The 24,571-nt window shown below is 43.5% G+C and overlaps 1 protein-coding gene across 1 annotated transcript in view; it reads left to right on the forward strand.

Moving 5' to 3' along the window:
- The window catches only part of KIF15 (kinesin family member 15), a 118,167-nt gene that overhangs the window by 61,494 nt on the left and 32,102 nt on the right, over positions 1-24,571 (forward strand). Inside the window, exons 21-24 of the mRNA XM_068236320.1 lie at positions 2,442-2,592; positions 5,069-5,154; positions 5,232-5,310; positions 9,329-9,415. Of these exons, the coding sequence (XP_068092421.1) occupies positions 2,442-2,592; positions 5,069-5,154; positions 5,232-5,310; positions 9,329-9,415 (403 nt within the window). The remainder of the gene's footprint in view (positions 1-2,441; positions 2,593-5,068; positions 5,155-5,231; positions 5,311-9,328; positions 9,416-24,571) is intronic.

Raw genomic sequence — 24,571 nt, forward strand, 5'->3', positions numbered from 1 at the left:
ACTTTTGTTTCTACAGTATAATGCTATTTAGTTTGTGGGACACAGAAAAGTTCTAATGTTGTAATACCGTATAGCTAAACTTTTGGTAGAAACCCTCACAGATAGTCTGTGGTCTGATTATTTTGTCTGCCCTCATGCCTGTCTCTTAATGAAGAAAAAGCCGAAGGGCCCTTTTCCACTACCTGCGTTTTTGGTTATTTGATTCCCGACCGCAATTGTCATCCTGCTGAGTTTTGGATGCGATCGAGCTACTATATGGAGTATGGTAACTCAGTTGCAATAAAATTTGTGGAAATAAGTTTAAAATGTGATCGCATCGCAGCACTTTCATAGTGGAAGAGAGCCCTTAAGCTCTCAAACGTGGTAGCTGTGCTCATCTTACGCAGACCATATATATACGGGAAAGGTAGGTGCAGAGGAATGTGGCCAGATAAAATGAAAAGACGTATTAAAGCTTACAGTTGCAGCAACGCACAGCAATAAAAGTCACACACATAAAATGAAGGCTGTTCTCTAAAAATGCTGTGGCATTCTCATATTAAGGGCACGTTTCCACTTGAGCGGAAACCGCCGCGAATCCGCAGAGTTTCCCAGCAGGCGAATAGTGCGGGGAAACTCTGACATAGGGCGCGGGAGGCTGCGGATCCCAAAGACGTGCATGGCACGGCTGATGGGATTAGTCTGCTTTTCCCGCAGACCCAGAAGAGCCGGCTCTCGTCTCGCAGACGCGTGCCGCTCAAGTGGAATCGCGCCCTAAGCCAACTTACCAATTGTCAAGATTCCCAACTTAGAATTGGTCCACTTATACCAGAATGCCTGCATACAATTCATTGCATACAATTTGAAATGTAGATTGGTTGCAAATGGGGTTCTTAACCTTTTAAACAAAAGGAACATGAATATGTAGGCATCAAACCAGGCAGTCGGAGAGCTACAAATTCTCTATTACACCACTGAAATAATAGGCTATAGTGGCATAAGGATAGGAGAGCTACAGATTGAAGCCTGGCCTACATGGTTTCCAGAGACATTCAGACAAGCAAGGTAGCTGTGCTCATCCTACATGGACCATACATAAAGGAAAGGGATTTGGCTAAATCAAAGGTAAAACAGTATTAACCCTTGCAGTAACACATAAAACACAGCAATAAAAACTGAAAATAAAATGCTGCAGCATTTTACAGAACCAAGATCCTCCATTTTATTTGCCATTTGCTATTGCTTTATGACAAGCGTTGCTGCAAGTGTAAGCTTTGAGTGCCAATTTTCCAAACCACCTGAGGCAATAAATATAAAAGTTGCCTCCTTGGTTCTGTGGTTGTTTGAAATGAATGAAGCTAAATATCCTATATCTAGACAGACGAATAATGTTCAAGATCTGGGTGCTTTGGAGGTCAAATAAGTTGTCCTAGTATACACGGAGGATAATTGTCTTCCCAAATTATTGTTTTGAATATCTGTTTATCCTTGCTGCCATTAAAGACAAAATTGTGAGGGCTCGTTTCCACTATTGCGATGCGGAATCGCCTGGATTCCACCGCTGATGAAATCGCATGCGGATGCGATTCCGCATGCGTTTTTTGCCGCGAATTTGCATGCGAATTCGCATAGGTGAGGGTATATGCGATTTTAACCATGTCACTGCCTGTGTGAATTTACATTGGTACCTATGCGAATTCGCGACAAACGCATGGGGAAAACGCATGTGATTTCCCTATTAAATACATTGTGTGCGATTCGCCTGCATTCCACCCGCAGGCGAATTCTGCAGGGTGTTCCGTGCAGATTTTCTCTGCACAATAAAACGCTCCCGCAGACGCATAAGTGGAAACAGGCCAATTCACTTATATTGTCTATGCGAATCCGCATACGCAAGACGCATGCGGATTCGCGATAGTGGAAACGGGGCCTGAGAAAAAGAAAGTTCCCCTATAGAATACATACCTCAGGCGGGGAAAGCTTCTAGATCTTTATGAGACTTCCCACCCCTCCTCTTCAGACTTGGAGATCCAGCACTGTCAGCCCCAGACAATCCACAGACAAGCTTGTCAGCGGGCGGTGCAGTAGCGTCTTCAGTGTGCAGCAATATTTAACGATCAGCACAGTAGAGCGGACCCGATCGGCCTCCGCTATTTCCACCGGAGCCTGAGGGGAAGATTGTACTGCGGCTGTGCAGGAGCAAGGGTTGGTAAATATTGCTGCACGCTGTTCGAGGCTGCCAGTGCTGGATCCCGGAGTCTGAAGAGGACAGGGAAAGCCTCATTAGGATCCAGAGGCTTCCCCCTCCCAAGATAGGGGCAATTTTTTCCCTTACAGACATTTGCTGAAATTAGCCATTTAACTTCTGGTGTTATTATGTCCGTTTAAATGTTTTATTTGTATTTATTTTTTACATAACATAATGATTATACTTGTATTTTTGTAATCTTCTCTTCTATCAGACTGGAGCATGAAACCTTGTTGGAGGAGAAGCGATCCCTTCAAGATGCTTATGATAACATGGAAGAAGTTATGAAATTTGAGACTGACCAGCTGAAAGCAGAGCTTGGCAATAGCAGGCGTGAAAATGAGATCCGTAAAGCAGAACTTTCTGTAAGAAGATCCGATCATCAATCCTTGTATTATATTTATTAAGTAACAACTTGTGTGCTATATGCAGAAAATAAGCTGTCTTATGGATAGAATATTCCAGACAGTCATAGAATAAATGGCACTTTGCTACCAGGAGGCCAGTAAGAGAACCCTGCCCCCCAGTGTACAAACATAATGTTTTCTTTGTTTAAAAATAAATTTGAAGCAAGTAAAAACCAAAAAGACTGATGCTTACCTATGGACAGGGAAGGCTCTGAATCCTACAGAGGTTTCACTGTCCTCTCTTGTTCCCCTATTCCAGCTCCGTCACCCCCGTTTAAATTTGCCGCCTAGGTAAGCTTCGGAAGTTCTTGTGTCCCCAAGTGCGTCTGAAGACAGGCGGCTCTACTGCGTCTGTGCGGACATATACTCACATATACACACAACAGGGGTGACGATGCTGGAACAAAGGGAGCAAGAGAGGACAGGGAAGGCTCTATAGGATCCAGAGCCTTCCCTGTCCATAGCTATCTTACTCCACATTTACTTTAAATCTGATAAATTGATGGTTCTATCCACTAGGCATAATGCACTGGTTTCTGTACAGTAAGATGCCTCCTGCTTCTGCTTATGTTTATTATTCCTGCACCAAGGTAATTAGTGTTTTTCTAGGTATCTCATATTTGATTGGCATACAGCTAGCTGATAATAAGGCTTCATACTTAGCAGCCTTGCCACCTGACCAGAACTGGCTGCAGTCACTGTCCTCTTACTCCAGTGGCTTGAATTCATCTAGACTTCCTAGTACTCGATTCCAGCCAGAGTCCCTCCCACCCCAGGCTGCCTCACAGAGTGGCCTTTGTTCTAATGCCAAGAACAAGTAATGCAGAGAATAGATAACGGTAACATGAGGTAGGGTGACTGCCCTAGTTCCCTAGTCCCTACTTTTCAAAGGACACAGTGGGACTGAGTAAAGCTCATCTTATTGACCCTTGCACTTCTGAATAACACCGCATGACATTCAGCCTTACCACCAGCTCTGTGTACCACCAGCTCTGTGTACAGCGATCTGCCACACGATGCAATAAAATGATCCAATTTTATGGCAATTCGATAAAAAAGATTCGAATTCCAGAAAAATTCAAAAGCTTTTATTCAAGCAAGAAATCTGATTGGATTTCCCGTTTTTATTCGATAAACGTTGATCGGGAATGGTTGATTTTTCTGATCAATTTTTATGAAAGTTGAATGGTGTGTGGTAGATTGTCAGTCTATTAATATATGCACCCAAGAAATTTTCCAATCATTTTTATCATAATTGAGGAAAAATTAAACACGTGTGTGGTACATTGGTCAGATTTTTTAAATGTTACAATCGGCCAGAATAATTGATTGCATATTCTTGAATTGAACAGATATTTTAAAAAATTGTATGGTGTGTGGCCACCTTAATGCAAGTCCAGTTTTCCTAAGTCTATGTGGGCAAACCTCATTCTTTTCTATGCAGGAACTCTGGTTAGGAGACCCTTCTCCTCACTTCTTGCCCCACTGACTTCCATAGCTCTAGTCTGCAATTTTCTCAGTGTATTCAGTCTCTGCTCCTTCCCTTTGCAACCTGAACATCATAGTGGATTTGATAAAAGCAGCAGCCTATCTAATACAGCCTACTGTAAGTTCTCAACCAGTGGTACGCGTACCCCAGGGAGTACTTCTGATGGTTGCAGGGGGTACTCAGGCTTGATATACTTAACCAAGAATAACAAATTCAGAGTTTTAGAAAATGATAAATCTTATTTAAACAACACCAAATTAGTATTTTAGCTAATTAAAAGCAATAGTACATTCTTGGAAATTGTTTAGAACCAATTATCATGTACTACGATTAAATATATATTTGTCAAGGGGTACTTGTGATAATGTTTACTATGCTAGGGGGTACTTGGTGTGTACAGGGTTTTAAAAGGGGTACATACCAATAAGATGTTGAGAAACACCGATTTACAGTATATAGAGTGAACCACTTCAAGTCGTGTGACCAGATTTATACCTGTAGATCAGGGGTGTCAAACTCAAATACAAAGTGGGCCGAAATTGTACACTGAGGCCTAGTCGCGGGCCAACCTCAATGTTTAATGGCCACACCTTCCTCCCTTATAAAGTTCTCTGGTGTCTAGAGGTCCTCCCCCCCCCTCCCCCCATACAGTTCCCTGGTGTCTAGAGGCCCCCAGCCTCCCCTATACAGTTCCCTAGTGTTTAGTGCTTTCCCCCTACCTCCCCCATATGGCTTCCCTGATGTTCAAGGGCTTAACCTCCAATATAGCTTCCCTGGTGGTCTAGAGTGGGCCAAACATAATGCAAAATTGGGTAACTACTTGAGGGCCAAATTTAATGGCTCCTAGGGCCAAATTCGGCCCGTGGGCCAGAGTTTGACATGTATGCTGTAGATAGATCATTAATGGTGAATGGCTTGTTGTAATAATGTTGTCTTATTTAACAGAAAAACATGGAGCTTCTGGAAACTGAAAAACAGCACAGGCAAAACCTGAAATACCAACTGGAAGAGGACAAAGAAAACAATTCCAAGTAAATGAAATGACCAATTATATGGCAAATGTTGTGTGATTGGCAAATACAGTGACACTGTGACATCTGTTTTGTAGAGAGCTCCTGAAAGTCTTGGAGGAGAATGTGAGCCTGAAGAGGCAGTGCTCTGAGCTGGCCAGCATATATGAGCAACAGGTAACTCAGATCCATACAGTTTTTTCTTCAGCGGTTTGTTCACACATACCATTTACATGTCAGATTTGCTGTAGCGGTAAAAGGATAATGCACTGATTTTGCAGTGCTATCAGAGCTCCTTACAGCCATACACTGTTTCCAGTGCTGATCTGCTCTTCTGGAAATAACCATAGAGATCCCGAATGGGAGACTGCATATTTTCAGAAGCAATGGCAAAGCATAAAATCTAAATATCTAAAATATTAGTATTTTGAGCTAGAAAAGCTGGCTTCCAGTCTGTATATTTAATACCAGGTGAGGGAGGCCAGGCCAGCAGTTAGGTATCATTCAGATAGTTTGCAGTGTGAAAGATACCAGATAAGCATCTTCTTTAGTTGCATCAGTGCCCCACCTCCTTATCTGGCGGGTGCTATAATAATACACACACTATTTTCCCTAAACTATCTTTCATACAGGTAGTCCCCAACTTACGAACGCCCCACTTAAAGGGGAACTTCAGCCTAAACAAACATACTGTCATTAAAGAGACACTGAAGCGAAAAAAAAATGATGATATTATGATTTGTATGTGTAGTACAGCTAAGAAAAAAAACATTAAGATCAGATACATCAGTCTAATTGTTTCCAGTACAGGAAGAGTTGAGAAACTCCAGTTGTTATCTCTATGCAAAAAAGCTATTAAGCTCTCCCACTAACTTAGTTGTGGAGAGGGCTGTTATCTGACTTTTATTATCTCAACTGTAATTGAACTGTTTACTTTTGCTCTGCTAGAGGAGAGTTCATTACTTCACAGACTGCTCTGAAAGACTCATTTTGAATGCTGAGTGTTGTGTAATCTGCACATATTATAGGATAATGCAATGTTAGAAAAAACACTATATACCTGAAAATAAAAGTATGAGAATATTTTCTTTGCTGCTAATCTTCTAGTAATTATTCATAGTACACAACCAATTCATTATATCATTTTTTTTTTCGCTTCAGTGTCTCTTTAAGTTACATCAGTTATGTTAATTAAAATAGATGGGTAATTTTGGCTTACCTCTCTTACCGGCCCTGTTCTAATTAGACCGGCCTAATCTCTTACCGGCCCTGTTTTAAAAGAACAGGCAAATGTTTGTGATTTGATGGGGCAGCCATCTTTTTGGTTGAAAGGAGGTGACAGTTTGCATGAGACACAGTTCCAACTGCCCTGTGTCCTGATCACCCCACTCAGCTGCGCGCGCTAGGCCTCAAATCTCAAATTAAAAAAAAAGAAAAAAAAATTGCGCCAAAACAGCAGGAGAACAACATCAGAAATCCCATCATGCTTTGCACAGCATCAGGAGAAAAATGCCCGGGCAGATTTCTTCTGTGCAGCTAAATTGAGGCTTGGGTAAGAAAAACAAAGTTCTGATGCTGTGAAACTGTTAAAGAAACACCAACCCTTTTCAGTGCTGCTGAGTAGATTTTTAGTCTGGAGGTTTACTTTAAGAAGTACCCGCCAATACAAAAGGCACAAAAATGAGAACAAGTCAAAAAAATTTTTTTCCAACAGAAAGAAGAAAAGTAGTTTTAGAGAAAACCAATGAAAAAAATGGTTTTAAAACTCGGTAAAATGACATTTTGCTACAATACACTAGACTCTAAAGTGAGTTCAGAGTTCTGCTTACACATTTTATACATTTTAAGCAAACCTGTGATCCAGCGCTGGAACCCTCTGGAAGATTGCGTGGATTGCACAAAATCAGTTTCAAAATTGTAACTAAGTATAATCATAATTGCAGAATTTTTTGTGAAATTGGCACATTATGATCATCACTAGGACAGAGAAACGTAGAGGTGGTACATAGGAACACGGAGGCAGAGGTGACGCCGTGGGGGGAAGGGGCAGAGGGGGACACTTGAAGGACCAGGGGAACAAAGGTGACACATAGGAGGACACTGGAGGCACAGAGCAGTGTTCCAACTTAAGAATGGATACAGGTTAGTGATGAACCTATAGTCCCTATCCCATTCATTAACCAGCGACTACTTGTAAAGGTCCATAGTAATGTGTCTTCCACCATGGGTGAAATGCTAACATTTAACAAAAATGCATACTTGCCCAAACAGCATTTCCTTTAGGTTCTGCTCGATCCTCCTTTATGCGCTGCCATGGAAGTACAGTGGAACCTTGGTTTGCAAGCATAATTCTTTCCAAAAACATGCTTGTAATCTAAAGCACTCTTATATCAAAGCAAATTTCCCCATAAGAATAATGCAAACTTAGATGATTCGTACCACAATCTGAAAACATTTATAGAAAAATATTTAATAACAAAGTACTATACTGTATAAAGTTAAAATGTAAAAATAGACTTTCACTATAACAGTATCATTGCTATCTGTTTGGCTCACCCAAACTTTTTTCTTCTTCTTTCTGTGGCTTTAAAGCGGTATAAAACCCTGACACAACATTCAATAAAAAACATGTTTTCCTACTTTTTATATGCCAGACGGTTATCTTATTTGTTTTTGTGCATAAGTATTATTATTCATTTAGAAATTATATGTTCCCAAAGTACACTTTTTTTGCTTTGAAAGCTGACTTTGCATTTTATTTATAACTGCTTTATTCATCTTCTAATGTAAGCAGAAATGCTTTCTGATTGTCTCACTGTCTTTAGGAGACCCAGCAGTGTCAGAGAAGGGTTTGTTTACATTCCTCACTTGATACAATGAAACACAAGATAACATTATCTCTAGTTTGGATGTCCAGCTTTCCCTGCAGGGGAGCTTCTAAGGCCTGTGTTTAACCCTTTAAATGCTGTTCTAGTAAAAAAAAAAATGCTGGTTGTATATAATATGCTGTAAATAATCTATTAGAGCAAAGAAGAAAAGCTGGTCTTCATTCCGCTTTAATAAGGAACTTATGACTTCATGCCAAATCGATCCCGGCCACGATTGTACACTGTAAGACATGCACAGCCGGCCCAGTGCAGGCACAGTGATGGCTGACCAGGAAGAGGTTGCCGGAGGGCATTTAGGAGTATCAGGGGGAAGAATGGAGAACGGAAGCGGTGAGCATCAGGACAGCTCACCATACATGCCTGCTCCAGCCCCCCTCCCCCCCCCAACAAACACTGCTGTAGTGACTAGAGCCCCATACACACGCTCAACAGCGGTCTTCTATGCTGCACAATTATCATACAACTTTTGTTATGAATCAAGTTGAAACTAGAAAAAGCTGCTTGCTATTGTTTAAAGTGAACCGAGCACTTTTTTAGCACTCAGGACATTTCTATAGCACATGAAAAAATGCATGCCAACAATCTGTTTCATTATTAAAATAAACTTTCATTCTACCTTGTATTTTACAATCAAAGTATTTTTATTAGCCTGTTTCAGCAGACCTGACCGTCCGCAGAGCTCTCAGGAAGCCAATTGTTTTATTGAGCTAATTACCCAGAAGTAAACCATAGCTCTTCATCAACAAAGGGGGTGGGTAAGTAGCACTGCTTGACACCTACAATGTCTTTGAAGAAATGTACAATTGTTTACTTCTGGGTAATTAGCTCAATAAAACAATTGGCTTCCTGAGAGCTCTGAGGACGGTCAGGTCTGCTGAAACAGGCTAATAAAAATACTTTGATTGTAAAATACAAGGTAAAATGAAAGTTTATTTTAATAATGAAACAAGATTGTTGGCATGCATTTTTCATGTGCTATAGAAATGTCCTGAGTGCTAAAAAGGTGCTCGGTTCACTTTAAACAACTGATAAGACGTCAATCCAACTGTTGGATTGACGCCTTATCAGTCTTATCATTTGTTTGAACAATAGCAAGCAACTTTTTCTGGTTGTTTCAATTTGTTTCACAACAAAAGTTGTTTGAAAATTGTGCTGCATAAAAGAGCGCTGTTGAGTGTGTGTATGGGGCTTAGGACAACAAAATAGTAGCTGATAGCCAAATACCCTTCACAGAGAGACCTAGATCTTTAATGATTATGTAAAACGTTGGGGTATCCTATGCACTTATGGTGTTTTCATTCTTTTAGGTACTAGAGCTTCAAAATGTGGAACGTCAATTATCTACTTCAAAAGAAGCCATTGCAGAACTTGAGAAAAAATGTTCTTCAGATAAGGTAGGATTGCTATTTGTGCGAGTGAAAACATCCATGTATTTATTTCTACAGTGCAGCTTTACCTCTGACATAGATGGAGAAATATCAAGATGCATATATGTTGCAGCTGGTTTCATAAAATTACGCAATCTTATAATCACTTTTTATTTATGTGGTATATATGTTTAACCCATTAAAGAGACACTGAAGCGAGACTAAATCTCGCTTCAGCTCTCATATATAGCAGGGGCACGTGTGCCCCTGCTAAAACGCCGCTATCCCGCGGCTAAACAGGGGTCCCTTCACCCCCAACCCACCCCCCGCAAAAGTTGGTCGGAAAATGGTCGCTGGTAATATTCTTCCTGGAGGCAGGGCTAACGGCTGCAGCCCTGCCTCCAGTCGCGTCTATCAGACGCGCATCGCCGCCTCTCCCCCGCCCCTCTCAGTGAAGGAAGACTGAGAGGGGCGGGGGAGAGGCGGAGATACGCGGACAGACGCGCGTGGGGCAGGGCTGCGGCGGTTAGCCCTGCCCCAACCAGGAAGCGCTCCCCCGCATTACGGAGGGGGTTTGGGGGGACAGGGACCCCCGTTAAGCCGCGGGATAGCAGCGTTTTAGCAGGGGCACACGTGCCCCTGCTATATATGAGGTCTGAAGCGAGATCTATTCTCGCTTCAGACTCTCTTTAAAAGCAATGAACGAGTTATCTTGTGTATGATAATGTGGGGCAGGGCTGCTGCAGCTGGCTATATCGGGCTAATAGTAGGGCCGATCCTGCGTCCACATCAGGCAATTATTAAGCACCCCTTGTGTCACTCTGCATTAGGCTGTGGGAGGTGCAATGGCAGGCTGGGGAGGCACAAAATAAAATGGTGCCACAGCGTGCATAACAAATTTTATAATAAAAATGGCTGGCAAAAGGTTAAAGTGAACCCTGAACTCTTGCACAGGTCAGAAGGAAAACTGAGAAATGCACCCTGTGTGTATTTAGAGAGTTTAGCCTGTTTAATTCCCCCTCATTTTTGTCTAATCAAAATTTTTAAATTGATCTCCCCCTGTGTCACATGACTGCCTATGGCAGATAAGCTCATTTGAAATCACAGGATGTTAACAATATGTCTGCTTCCATGAATCAGGAAGTAGAAACGGTGCATATTTATTTTAGGATTTGTATCAGCTGTAACAAAGAGATGTTTTTTTCTTTAAAGGTTATTATGCTGTTGCTTATCTTTTAGTGCAGTGAGGACGTTCTGAGTTCAGGTCCACTTTAAGAACATACCATTGTATTATGTGCCCCATGTTTCTTTCTTTCTACAGCGCCACGGAATATGTTGGCGCTTTATAAATCAACAATAAAAGGGCATCATGGTGTGAATTCTCCAGAGTATTATCCAGCATTTGGAGAGGTGCATAAACACTTTTTCCAAAGCTTGTCTGTAAGATAATGTCTACTGTTTGGAGTACAATTGCTGCGATCCTCTCCAGAAGCTTCCACCTTGCTGCAGGGGCAAGAGGCTTTCTTATTCACTTCCAACACGGTAATTGGCAGAAAACTGACACTAGCTAACAGTCTCAGTTCAAGTGCCCATTAATAACACAATCTTGATTGTGAAATCTTACCAAATCTGTTTAGTTGAAGGGTAAACAGAGTGAATATATTTTGAATTAGTACTTTAGGTAGTCCTTCATATTGAACAGAAATGGTAAGATTGTACAATCAAGATTGTGTCATTAATGAGTACCTTTAGAAGCACTGAGAAATCCCTTTCTTCTTTTTTTTTCTGCCTTAGAGTTAACATTCAGCTATGCAAGTGACAGTTTTCTCTTCAGTCAGGACCTTGTTGGACTATAGTATAAAAGTACCCATAGACTTGCAACAGATTCGACCATCAGATAGGTTCAGGCATCTGACAGGAATCTATCTGATGGTTCGAATCTGACAGCAATCTATCTGATGTGTGCCACACACTAGGAACATATTTCCAATAGATTTCAGTATGAAATCTCTTGAAAATCCATCGACATGCATTGCTGCACTATTTGATGCATTGCAATGCATTGGCCTGCCGCCAGCAGCCAATCGACCGGTCAGAAATCGGTTGCTTGATCATGCTGTGTGCTGCATCGATTACTAGCCGATTTGATCAGAGCGGTCGAATTGGCCGTATATCAATGGCAGAAATCAGGCAGTTTATGGGTACCTTTATCTTCACTGATAAAGAAATAAAGCCATAAAACCGCTTCTAAGTGCAGGGGGTATTTAAACATAGGTCAATAATTTATATTTTTAGCTCGGGGACGCTTGAAAGACTGTCATTGACAGAGACAATAAAACATTAAATCTACTATTTAAGTTTTTAAAACTAAAGTGGGCTATCAAAAAAATTACATTTTTAGGAGTAGGAGGATAGATACAATTTTTTTTTTTTTTTTTTTTTAATCTCATCAGTTTATTTTCACCTCAGTTTCAGTTTAAGCCAAAAACTGCTTGCCAATATCCCTTGCAATACTGTATATATCTAAATTAGAGATGGTCAATGAGATGCAAATAACAGCTTGCATTCAGATTTGATGAAAATTGTGTGCAGCTTTGAATTTGCCAATTAAATGCACTTTCTGGTGATTTTTTCTTTTTGTCTAAATTCCAACTGCATACAAATCACATTGAATTTGAATGCATTCTAGAAATATTTGCATTGTATTGATTATTTATAATATTGTGTTATTTTAACCACTTCCCGACTGCCGTATTGACAATTGGCGGCCGGGAAGTGGACCCCGCAAGGACCGCCGTATTGACAAATGGCGGCGGTCCTTGTAGGGGCATGGGCGGAGCGATCGCGTCATCTGTGACGCGATCCTCCGCCGGCGCCTGTCTCCGCTCACCCGCCGCAACATCCCACCGTCCATACGGAAGCGCCGGCGGGATGTTAACCCTGCGATCGCCGCATACAAAGTGTATAATACACTTTGTAATGTTTATAAAGTGTATTATACAGGCTGCCTCCTGCCCTGGTGGTCCCAATGTCCGAGGGACCACCAGGGCAGGCTGCAGCCACCCTATGTCGCACCCAAGCACACTGATTTCTCCCCCCCCTGCCCCAGATCGCCCACAGCACCCCTCAGACCCCCCCCTGCCCACCCCCCAGACCCCTGTTTGCATCCAATCACCCCCCTAATCACCCATCAATCACTCCCTGTCACTATCTGTAAACGCTATTTTTTTTTTTTATCCCCCTGCCCCCTCCTGATCACCCCCACCCCTCAGATTCTCCCCAGACCCCCCCCCTGTGTACTGTATGCATCTATCCCCCTGATCACCTGTCAATCACCCATCAATCACCCCCTGTCACTGCTACCCATCAATCAGCCCCTAACCTGCCCCTTGCGGGCAATCTGATCACCCACCCACACCAATAGATCGCCCGCAGATCCGACGTCAGATCACCTCCCAAGTGCAGTGTTTACATCTGTTATCTACCCTAAACACCCACTAATTACCCATCAATCACCCCCTATCACCACCTGTCACTGTTACCCATCAGATCAGACCCTAATCTGCCCCTTGCGGGCACCCAATCACCCGCCTACACGCTCAGATTGCCCTCAGACCCCCCCTTATCAATTCGCCAGTGCAATATTTACATCTGTGCTTCCCTGTAATAACCCACTGATCACCTGTCAATCACCCATCAATCACCCCCTGGCACTGCCACCCATCAATCACCCCCTGTCACTGCCACCCATCAATCAGCCCCTAACCTGCCCCTTGCGGGCAATCTGATCACCCACCCACACCAATAGTTCGCCCGTAGATCCGACGTCAGATCACCTCCCAAGTGCAGTGTTTATATCTGTTCTCTACCCTAAACACCCCCTGTCACTGCTACCTATCAGATTAGACCCCCATCTGCCCCTAGGGCACTCAATCACCCGCCCACACCCTCAGAATGCCCTCAGGCCCCAGCCCTGATTACCTCGCCAGTGCATTGCTTGCATCTATTTCCCCCTCTAATCACACCTTGAGACACCCATCAATCACCTCCTGTCACCCTCTAGCACACCTACCCATCAGATCAGGCCCTAATTTGCCCCGTGTGGGCTCCTGATCACTCGGCCAAACCCTCAGATCCCCCTCAGACCCCCTTCCGATCACCTCCCCAGTGCATTGATTGCATCTATTTTCCCCTCTAACCACCCCCTGAGACACCCATCAATCACCTCCTGTCACCCCCCCTAGCACTCCTATCCATCAGATCAGGCCCAATACAACCTGTCATCTAAAAGGCCACCCTGCATATGACCGGTTCCACAAAATTCGCCCCCTCATAGACCACCTGTCATCAAAATTTGCAGATGCTTATACCCCTGAACAGTCATTTTGAGACATTTGGTTTCCAGACTACTCACGGTTTTGGGCCCGTAAAATGCCAGGGCGGTATAGGAACCCCACAAACTGACCCCATTTTAGAAAAAAGACACCCCAATGTATTCTGTTAGGTGTATGACGAGTTCATAGAAGATTTTATTTTTTGTCAATAGTTAGCGGAATTTTTTTTTTTTTTTCCACAAAGTGTCATTTTTCACTAACTTGTGACAAAAAAATAAAATCTTCTATGAACTCGCCATACACCTAACAGAGTACCTTGGGGTGTCTTCTTTCTAAAATGGGGTCACTTGTGGGGTTCCTATACTGCCCTGGCATTTTAGGGGCCCTAAACCGTGAGGAGTAGTCTAGAAAACAAATGCCTCAAAATGACCTGTGATTAGGACGTTGGGCCCCTTAGCGCACCTAGGCTGCAAAAAAGTGTCACACATGTGGTATCGCCGTACTCAGGAAAAGTAGTATAATGCTGGGTGGGAGAAATATCTCTGTAAATGACAATTGTTTGATTTTTTTTTTACACACAATTGTCCATTTACAAACAATTGTCATTTACAGAGATATTTCTCCCACCCAGCATGGGTATGTGTAAAAATACACCCCAAAACACATTATACTACTTCTCCTGAGTACGGCGGTACCACATATGTGGCACTTTTTTACACCCTAGGTACGCTAAGGGGCCCAAAGTCCAATGAGTACCTTTAGGATTTCACAGGTCATTTTGCGACATTTGGTTTCAAGACTACTCCTCACGGTTTAGGGCCCCTAAAATGCCAGGGCAGTATAGGAACCCCACAAATGACCCCATTCTAGAAAGAAGACACCCAAACGTATTCCGTTAGGAGTATGGTGAGTTCATAGAAGATTTTAGTTTTTTGTCACAAGTTAGCGGAATTTTTTTTGTTTTAATTGTTTTTTTTTCACAAACTTGTGACAAAAAAATAAAAACTTCTATGAACTCACCATACTCCTAACGGAATACCTTGGGGTGTCTTCTTTCTAAAATGGGGTCATTAGTGGGGTTCCTATACTGCCCTGGCATTTTAGGGGCCCCAAACCGTGAGGAGTAGTCTTGAAACAAAAATGACCTGTGAAATCCTAAAGGTACTCATTGGACTTTGGGCCCCTTAGCACAGTTAGGCTGCAAAAAAGTGCCACACATGGGGTATCGCCGTACTCGGGAGAAGTAGTATAATGTGTTTTGGGGTGTATTTTTACACATACCCATGCTGGGTGGGAGAAATACCTCTGTAAATGACAATCTTTTGATTTTTTTACACACAATTGGCCATTTACAGAGTTATTTCTCCCACCCAGCATGGGTATGTGTAAAAATACACCCCAAAACACATTGTACTACTTCTTCCGAGTACGGCGATACCACATGTGTGGCACTTTTTTGCACCCTAACTGCGCTAAGGGGCCCAAAGTCCAATGAGTACCTTTTAGGATTTCACAGGTAATTTTGAGAAATTTTGTTTCAAGACTACTCCTCACGGTTTAGGGCCCCTAAAATGCCAGGACAGTATAGGAACCCCACAAATTACTCCATTTTAGAAAGAAGACACCCCAAGGTATTCTGTTAGTAGTACGGTGAGTTCATAGAAGATTTTATTTTTTGTCGCAAGTTAGCGGAAATTGTTTTTTATTGGTTTTTTTCACAAAGTGTCATTTTCCGCTAACTTGTGACAAAAAATAAAATCTTCTATGAACTCACCGTACTACTAACGGAATACCTTGGGGTGTCTTCTTTCTAAAATGGGGTCATTTGTGGGGTTCCTATACTGTCCTGGCATTTTAGGGGCCCTAAACCGTGAGGAGTAGTCTTAAAATGAAATTTCTCAAAATGACCTGTGAAATCCTAAAGGTACTCATTGGACTTTGGGCCCCTTAGCGCAGTTAGGGTGCAAAAAAGTGCCACACATGTGGTATCGCCGTACTCAGGAGAAGTAGTATAATGTGTTTCGGGGTGTATTTTTCCACATACCCATGCTGAGTGGGAGAAAGATCTCTGTAAATGGACAATTGCAATTGTGTGTAAAAAAAAAAAAAAAAAATTAAAAAATTGTCATTTACAGAGATATTTCTCCCACCCAGCATCGGTATGTGTAAAAATACACCCCAAAACATATTATACTACTTCTCCTGAGTACGGCAATACCACGTGTGGCACTTTTTTGCAGCCTAACTGCGCTAAGGGGCCCAAAGTCCAATGAGCACCTTTAGGCTTTACAGGGGTGCTTACAAATTAGCACCCCCTAAAATGCGAGGACAGTAAACACACCCTACAAATGACCCCATTTTGGAAAGTAGGCACTTCAAGGTATTCAGAGAGGGGCATGGTAAGTCCGTGGCAGATTTCATTTTTTTTTTGTCGCAAGTTAGAAGAAATGGAAACTTTTTTTTTTTTTGTCACAAAGTGTCATTTTCCGCTTACTTGTGACAAAAATTAATATCTTCTATGAACTCACTATGCCTCTCAGTGAATACTTTGGGATGTCTTCTTTCCAAAATGGGGTCATTTGGGGGGTATTTATACTATCCTGGAATTCTAGCCCCTCATGAAACATGTCAGGGGGTCAGAAAAGTCATAGATGCTTGAAAATGGGAAAATTCACTTTTTGCCCCATAGTTTGTAAACGCTATAACTTTTACCCAAACCAATAAATATACACTGAATGGGTTTTTTTTTAATCAAAAACATGTTTGTCCACATTTTTCGCGCTGCATGTATACAGAAATTTTACTTTATTTGAAAAATGTCAGCACAGAAAGTTAAAAAAATCATTTTTTTGCCAAAATTCATGTCTTTTTTGATGAATATAATAAAAAGTAAAAATCGCAGGAGCAATCAAATAGCACCAAAAGAAAGCTTTATTAGTGACAAGAAAAGGAGCCAAAATTCATTTAGGTGGTAGGTTGTATGAGCGAGCAATAAACCGTGAAAGCTGCAGTCGTCTGAATGGAAAAAAAGTGGCCAGTCCTTAAGGGGGGTAAAGCCCACAGTCCTCAAGTGGTTAATTAAAATATTGTGTTCTTTTAATTAACCCTTCTACCTTAAAAGAATCATCAGGCAATAAATAAAAAAATCAGCGTTACTCACCTGGGGCTTTCTCCAGCCCCTTGCAGCCAACTGTCCCACACTGACCGCTGCGCTCTCCGCCACCGTCCCGGGCTCCCCGCACAATGCAGAGGACGACCTCGAGGTCGTCCTTACTGCGCCTGCACGAACCACCGCTGTCAATCATGGCCACGTCCGTGGCGCAGTAAGCCGTGGACAACGTGACCATGATTGACAGCGGCGCTTCACGCAGGCGCAGGAAGGACAACCTCGAGGTCGTCCTCTGCACTGCGCTTGGAGCCCAGGATGGTGGCGGAGAGCGCAGTAGTCAGCGTGGGACAGTTGGCTGCAAGGGGCTGGAGAAAGCCCCAGGTGAGTAACGCTGATTTTTTATTTTTTGCCTGATGATTCCTTTAAAGGACATCAGAAGTGCGAAGAATATGGAGGCTGCCATATTTATTTCTTTTTAAACAAAACCTGTTGCCTGGCAGCCCTGCTGATATGTTTGGCTGCAGTAGTGTTTCAATAACACCAGAAACAAGCATGTAGCTAATCTTGTCAGATCTGACAATAATGTCAAACGCCTGATCTACTGCATGCTTGTTCAGGGTCTATGGATGAAAGTATTAGAAGCAGAGGATCAGCAGGGCTGCCTGGCAACTGGTATTGCTTAAAAGGAAATAAATATGGCAGCCTCCATATACCTCTCACTTCAGTTGTCCTTTAACCCCACCTATTGGAAAGACCTGCTCCAAAATTTTTATACTTGCTTAATTGTTGTTTGCCGCTTTGGAGTTCACAGGACTGCTCCAAGTGAACTGCCAAACTCCACTTCACACCCTGGCCTCCCTCTACTCTAACACTGAGTGTGAGGAAGAATATGGTAGCAGGCCAGCTTTGAACCCCTTACACAACCTCATGACACTACATTCCATAATGCCCTAAAACATATCCCACTACCCTCCACAATAACCATGTCCTTTTCCACAGCCATACCTTCCATCGGTTATCAGTAGTAGGTTGGAACATGAGGAGTGGCAGGATGCAATAACCCTCTCCTTCCCCAGGCACTGCAGAATATATTAAATAGACCTGCGCTCCTTATCCACGTGTGCAAAATAGACTCAATAAAGTATTGCAGTAATCCTTTTGATTAAAAGGATATAAATATGGCACCCAACATATCCTTCTCAGTTCATGTGTACTTAAAGCTGATCAACACAGCCGTGGTGTTTTCCTCTGACTAATCCTCACATTAACCCTGCAACCCTGCACCATGCATAACACAAATAAACGTTAAAGGCATCATGTCATATTGGGGGCATGCAGAAGCAGTGGAACCCCAGCTAGTTAGAAGCTTGCAATAACATTTGTATAGTTGGCCATGAAAGTTATTGCCTGAATCAATATTGGTTGGTTTGATGTCCGCATACGTGGTCTGAAATTCTGACATAACGTTCAATAAAAATGTGTTCTCCTACTTTGTATTACTCATACAGTTATCTTCTCAGAGAGTGTTTTCAGTTGTTACACACAAATGTAACAACATTGGAATGTAAACAAAGATACTGTTATCTCCAGTCTGGATGCGGATTTGAAGCTGAATAGCCTTTGTTTCCAGACTGTTGTTCATTTATCATCCTCCTTATCAGCCTTTTTCAGTATGCTTTGCGTTGTGTTATTTCACTCCTACAGTACTTTGTACAGTATGTTGACTTCAGTAGCTCAGATGTTCTTTGGTTGCAAGTGAGCTTTAAGTAGAAAAATTAACAATGCATATGTAACAATCGGTGTCGCAACACAGATGTCTGATTATGTGTGATCTGCAGAATCAACAATAATAACAAGTATAGCTAACAGGATAATGCAATAGTGTATAGTGCTTGGTGCAACAGTAACAGAGTAGAATAACTAGGCCTCACCAGAGGAGCTGGTGGGCACTATTAGAACACAGTATCGGATAGATAGCTAGAACCTCACCAGAGGAGCTGGTGGGTACTGTTTAGAACACAGTAACTGACTAGTTTGGCAGAACCCCACCAGAGGAGCTGGTGGGTACGTTTAGAACACAGTAACTGACTAGTTTGGCAGAACCTCACCAGAGGAGCTGGTGGGTACTGTTAGAACACCTCACCAGTGGCAAGGGCCCACTGGTGAGTAGAGAGGTCAGACAGGCTAGGTTCGGCAACTGAGAGACAGATACAGTACAGAATCAGTAAGCAAGAGAGTAATAAGTATTCAGGCAGTGTTTCAGCAACTAGATCAGATAGGCAGAGGTACAGAATAAATAAGCAAGAGCAGAGTCAGAGATAGCCAGAGTCATACACAGAGTATCAAATATACAGTAATAATAATCCTAGTCTTGTGTGAAATCCCTGGTTTCCTCCCAGATCAAAGCACACCGGATACTAGTCTAAGGTCTGAGCGCTAACACTTATGTATTCGCAACGGCAGACAGGTTGCGAGTGAGCAGAGAAGGCTTAAGAAGCAGAGGAGACCTCGCAGCCGCGCCCACCAATAATCAACCAATCCAGAGCGGTGTGAGTCCCCTCTGACGTCAGCCGACCAGCGGGTCAGCTGACGCGCCTCCTCCCAGCATAAAGGTCCTGTCTACGCTCGCGGCCGTGCGATACAGCAACCCTCTGTGTAAATGACAATTCCGTCCTCGGCGTGCTAGACGCCGACGGAACGGAAAACACCTCTGAACAGGGAGCCGAGGCGGCTGCGGAGACACCCGGCGTTCCCGCAGCCGCAGATGTTGCAACAGTGGTTCCCAACCCATGTGCCGCGACACATACATGTGTCGCTGCAGCTTCGGGTATGTGTCGCGGCTCTCTCGGAGGGGAGCAGCGCAGTGGAGGGAGAGCTGTGGGCAGCGGCGGAGAAGGGGGCCATCTCCCCCCCCCCCCCCTTCTCTCACCTTAGGGTGCTCTGCCTCCCTCGCTCTCTCCTTCGATACTGTGTGGCGGCGCTTGGCAGCGGGCGAGACATTACCTTCCGTGTCGCTCCAAGCGCCGGCCGGAAGTTCTGGTTCTGCAGCCGCTGCTCTGGTCTGGATCAGGCCAGAGTAGTGGCAAATCATCCCGCGCCGGCGACGAGACCAGACGGAGACACGGAAGGTAAGTTCCGCCCCTCTGCCAGCCACCGCACTTCGTTCCGGAGGAGAGAGCGAGGGAGAGCACCGTGCCGCTCTCCTTCCCTCGCTCTCTCCTCCTGGGGGGGGGGGGGGGGGGGGCACCTGCCTACATATACTGGGCACATATACCCACATATCAATTACTAGGTTATGCCTAATGATGTTGATCCAGGGATTTTATCTGATTGCCATCTGGAGTCAGGAAGGAATTTTTCCCATTTGGGGCTAATTGGACCATGCCTGGTGGGGTTTTTTTCGCCTTCCTCTGGATCAACAGGGGTATGTGGGGGACGGGCTGGAGTTGTACTTTGTACTGGTTGAACTCGATGGACGTATGTCTTTTTTCAGCCAAAATAACTATGTAACTATGTAACCCCTGCCTACATATACTGGGCACATATACCCCTGCCTACATATACTGGGCACATATACCCCTGGCTACATATACTGGGGACATATATACCTGCCTACATATACTGGGCACATATATCCCTGGCTACATATACCGGGCACATATACCCCTGCCTACATATACTGGGCACATATACCCCTGCCTACATATACTGGGCACATATACCCCTGGCTACATATACTGGGGACATATATACCTGCCTACATATACTGGGCACATATACCCCTGGCTACATATACTGGGGACATATATACCTGCCTACATATACTGGGCACATATATCCCTGGCTACATATACCGGGCACATATACCCCTGCCTACATATACTGGGCACATATACCCCTGCCTACATATACTGGGCACATATACCCCTGGCTACATATACTGGGGACATATATACCTGCCTACATATACTGGGCACATATACCCCTGGCTACATATACCGGGCACATATACCCCTGCCTACATATACTGGGCACATATACCCCTGGCTACATATACTGGGGACATATACACCTGCCTACATATACTGGGGACATATACACCTGCCTACATATACTGGGGACATATACCCCTGGCTACATATACTGGGCACATATATCCCTTGCTACATATACCGGGCACATATACCCCTGCCTACATATACTGTGCACATATATCCCTGGCTACATATATTGGGGACATTTACCCCTGCCTACATATACTGGGCACATATACCCCTGGCTATATATACCGGGGACATATACACCTGCCTACATATACTGGGGACATATACCGGGGACATATACACCTGCCTACATATACTGGGGACATATACCCCTGGCTACATATACTGGGCACATACATCCCTGGCTACATATACTGGGCACATACACCCCTGGCTACATATACTGGGCACATACACCCCTGGCTACATATACTGGGCACATACACCCCTGGCTACATATACTGGGCACATACACCCCTGGCTACATATACTGGGCACATACACCCCTGCCTACATATACTGGGCACATATACCCCTGGCTACATATACTGGGGACATATATACCTGCCTACATATACTGGGCACATATATCCCTGGCTACATATACCGGGCACATATACCCCTGCCTACATATACTGGGCACATATACCCCTGGCTACATATACTGGGGACATATACACCTGCCTACATATACTGGGGACATATACACCTGCCTACATATACTGGGGACATATACCCCTGGCTACATATACTGGGCACATATATCCCTGGCTACATATACCGGGCACATATACCCCTGCCTACATATACTGGGCACATATACCCCTGGCTACATATACCGGGGACATATACACCTGCCTACATATACTGGGGACATATACACCTGCCTACATATACTGGGGACATATACCCCTGGCTACATATACTGGGCACATACATCCCTGGCTACATATACTGGGCACATATACCCCTGCCTACATATACTGGGCACATATACCCCTGGCTACATATACTGGGCACATATACCCCTGGCTACATATACTGGGCACATACACCCCTGGCTACATATACTGGGCACATACACCCCTGGCTACATATACTGGGCACATACACCCCTGGCTACATATACTGGGCACATACACCCCTGGCTACATATACTGGGCACATATACCCCTGGCTACATATACTGGGCACATATACCCCTGGCTACATATACTGGGCACATATACCCCTGGCTACATATACTGGGCACATATATCCCTGGCTACATACAGTGGTGTGAAAAACTATTTGCCCCCTTCCTGATTTCTTATTCTTTTGCATGTTTGTCACACTTAAATGTTTCTGCTCATCAAAAACCGTTAACTATTAGTCAAAGATAACATCATTCAACACAAAATGCAGTTTTAAATGATGGTTTTTATTATTTAGTGAGAAAAAAAACTCCAAATCTACATGGCCATGTGTGAAAAAGTGATTGCCCCCCCCCCCCCCCCCCCTGTTAAAAAATAACTTAAAGGTGGTTTATTACACCTGAGTTCAATTTCTGTAGTCACCCCCAGGCCTGATTACTGCCACACCTGTTTCAATCAAGAAATCACTTAAATAGGAGCTATCTGACACAGAGAAGTAGACCAAAAGCACCTCAAAAGCTAGACATCATGCCAAGATCCAAAGAAATTCAGGAAAAAAAAAGGAGAACAAAAGTACTGTAATTGAAATCTATCAGTCTGGTAAAGGTTATAAAGCCATTTCTAAAGCTTTGGGACTCCAGCAAACCACAGTGAGAGCCATTATCCACAAATGGCAAACACATGGAACAGTGATGAACCTTCCCAGGAGTGGCCGGCCGACCAAAATTACCCCAAGAGCGCAGAGAAAACTCATCCAAGAGGCCACAAAAGACCCCAGGACAACATCTAAAGAACTGCAGGCCTCACTTGCCTCAATTAAGGTCAGTGTTCACGACTCCACCATAAGAAAGAGACTGGGCAAAAACGGCCTGCATGGAAGATATCCAAGGCGCAAACCACTTTTAAGCAAAAAGAACATTAAGGCTCGTCTCAATTTTGCTAAAAAAAAACATCTCAATGATTGCCAAGACTTTTGGGAAAATACCTTGTGGACCGACAAGACAAAAGTTGAACTTTTTGGAAGGTGCATGTCCCGTTACATCTGGCGTAGAAGTAACACAGCATTTCAGCAGAAGAACCTCATACCAACAGTAAAATATGGTGGTGGTAGTGTGATGGTCTGGGGTTGTTTTGCTGCTTCAGGACCTGGAAGGCTTGCTGTGATAGATGGAACCATGAATTCTACTGTCTACCAATAATGCCTGAAGGAGAATGTCCGGCCATCTGTTCGTCAACTCAAGCTGAAGTGATCTTGGGTGCTGCAGCAGGACAATGACCCAAAACACACCAGCAAATCCACCTCTGAATGGCTGAAGAAAAACAAAATGAAGACTTTGGAGCAGGGCTGTGGAGTCGGTCCAAAAATCCACCGACTCCGACTCCTCAGTTTAGGATTCCATCGACTCCTCTAATTTGCATATTACAATTTTGTTGATTAAAAGTATGTAACATGAAATTCGTCTCTTAACTGCCAACGCTTAGGAATTTTACAAGACAACTGAAGTGAGAAGGATATGTAGACTACTATATTTATTCCCTTTAGACTAAAACTAGTCCTTGGTAAGAGTACTTGTAAAAGGTACAGGCCGGAACAAAGAACATCTATCAGGCCCTAGGCAATGTAAGTGTGGGTACATAAAAGAATGATGTGCAGGTACTCTGCAGGGGAATGAGGAGATTCTTCCTCTATTACACATTCTTCATGCACAATCTGAACAAGGTTTATGGGTGACAGACAACACCTCTGTGTTCAATGTGCACAGCATTCTCAGTGGATTCCCTGCAGCTCTGTGGGGAGTGCATATGTAGAGTATAGTACTACTGTGTAACAAAGTAAACCTGAGACAGATGACATTAAAGTTTTATACAGACCTGGGGCTTCCTCCAGCTGCCTTCAGGATAATCAGTCCCTCGTTGTCCTCCTCCACCACCTGGATCTTCTGCTATGAGTCCAGGTACTTGAGCCAGTCGGGCATAGTGCACATGCACACACTCCGCCGCCAGGAGCATACTACACCTGTGCAGCACTATTGCGCAGGTGCAGAATGTTCCTGGCTGTGGGAGCTGCATGCGGCCGGACAGCGTTGACTGGCTGAATTACCAGGACTCATAGCAGAAGATCCGGGTGGTGGAGGACAGCGAGGGACTGATTAGCCTGAAGGGGGCTGGAGGAAGCCCCAGGTATGTATAAAACTTTACTTTTCATCCGTCTCAGGTACCCTTTAATTTGTAGTCACCAAACCAAATTTTAACAACATATCAAATTATTTGATTTCATCAGCAAAGGGAGTGCATACATTTGCATAAATCAGCATCAAAGCAGAATTATTTCCATCTCATTGACCATCTCTATTAGTGACACAGCTACACATCAGGCTTTATTCTTACAGCATAGATGTTGTTTAGTATATATAAGAGATTCCTGTGTACACATCATATATACAGTCACAATCAGATCTGTATATCTGACCTTAAAAATACGGGGACTGCTTTATTGAAGCAGCACAAGTAACTAATTTTGATTGGTTTATTTCATTTTTGTGGACTAAGCACAGCTATTACTG

Source organism: Hyperolius riggenbachi, chromosome 5 (genome assembly GCF_040937935.1).
Source record: "Hyperolius riggenbachi isolate aHypRig1 chromosome 5, aHypRig1.pri, whole genome shotgun sequence".
Lineage (NCBI taxonomy): Eukaryota > Metazoa > Chordata > Amphibia > Anura > Hyperoliidae > Hyperolius > Hyperolius riggenbachi.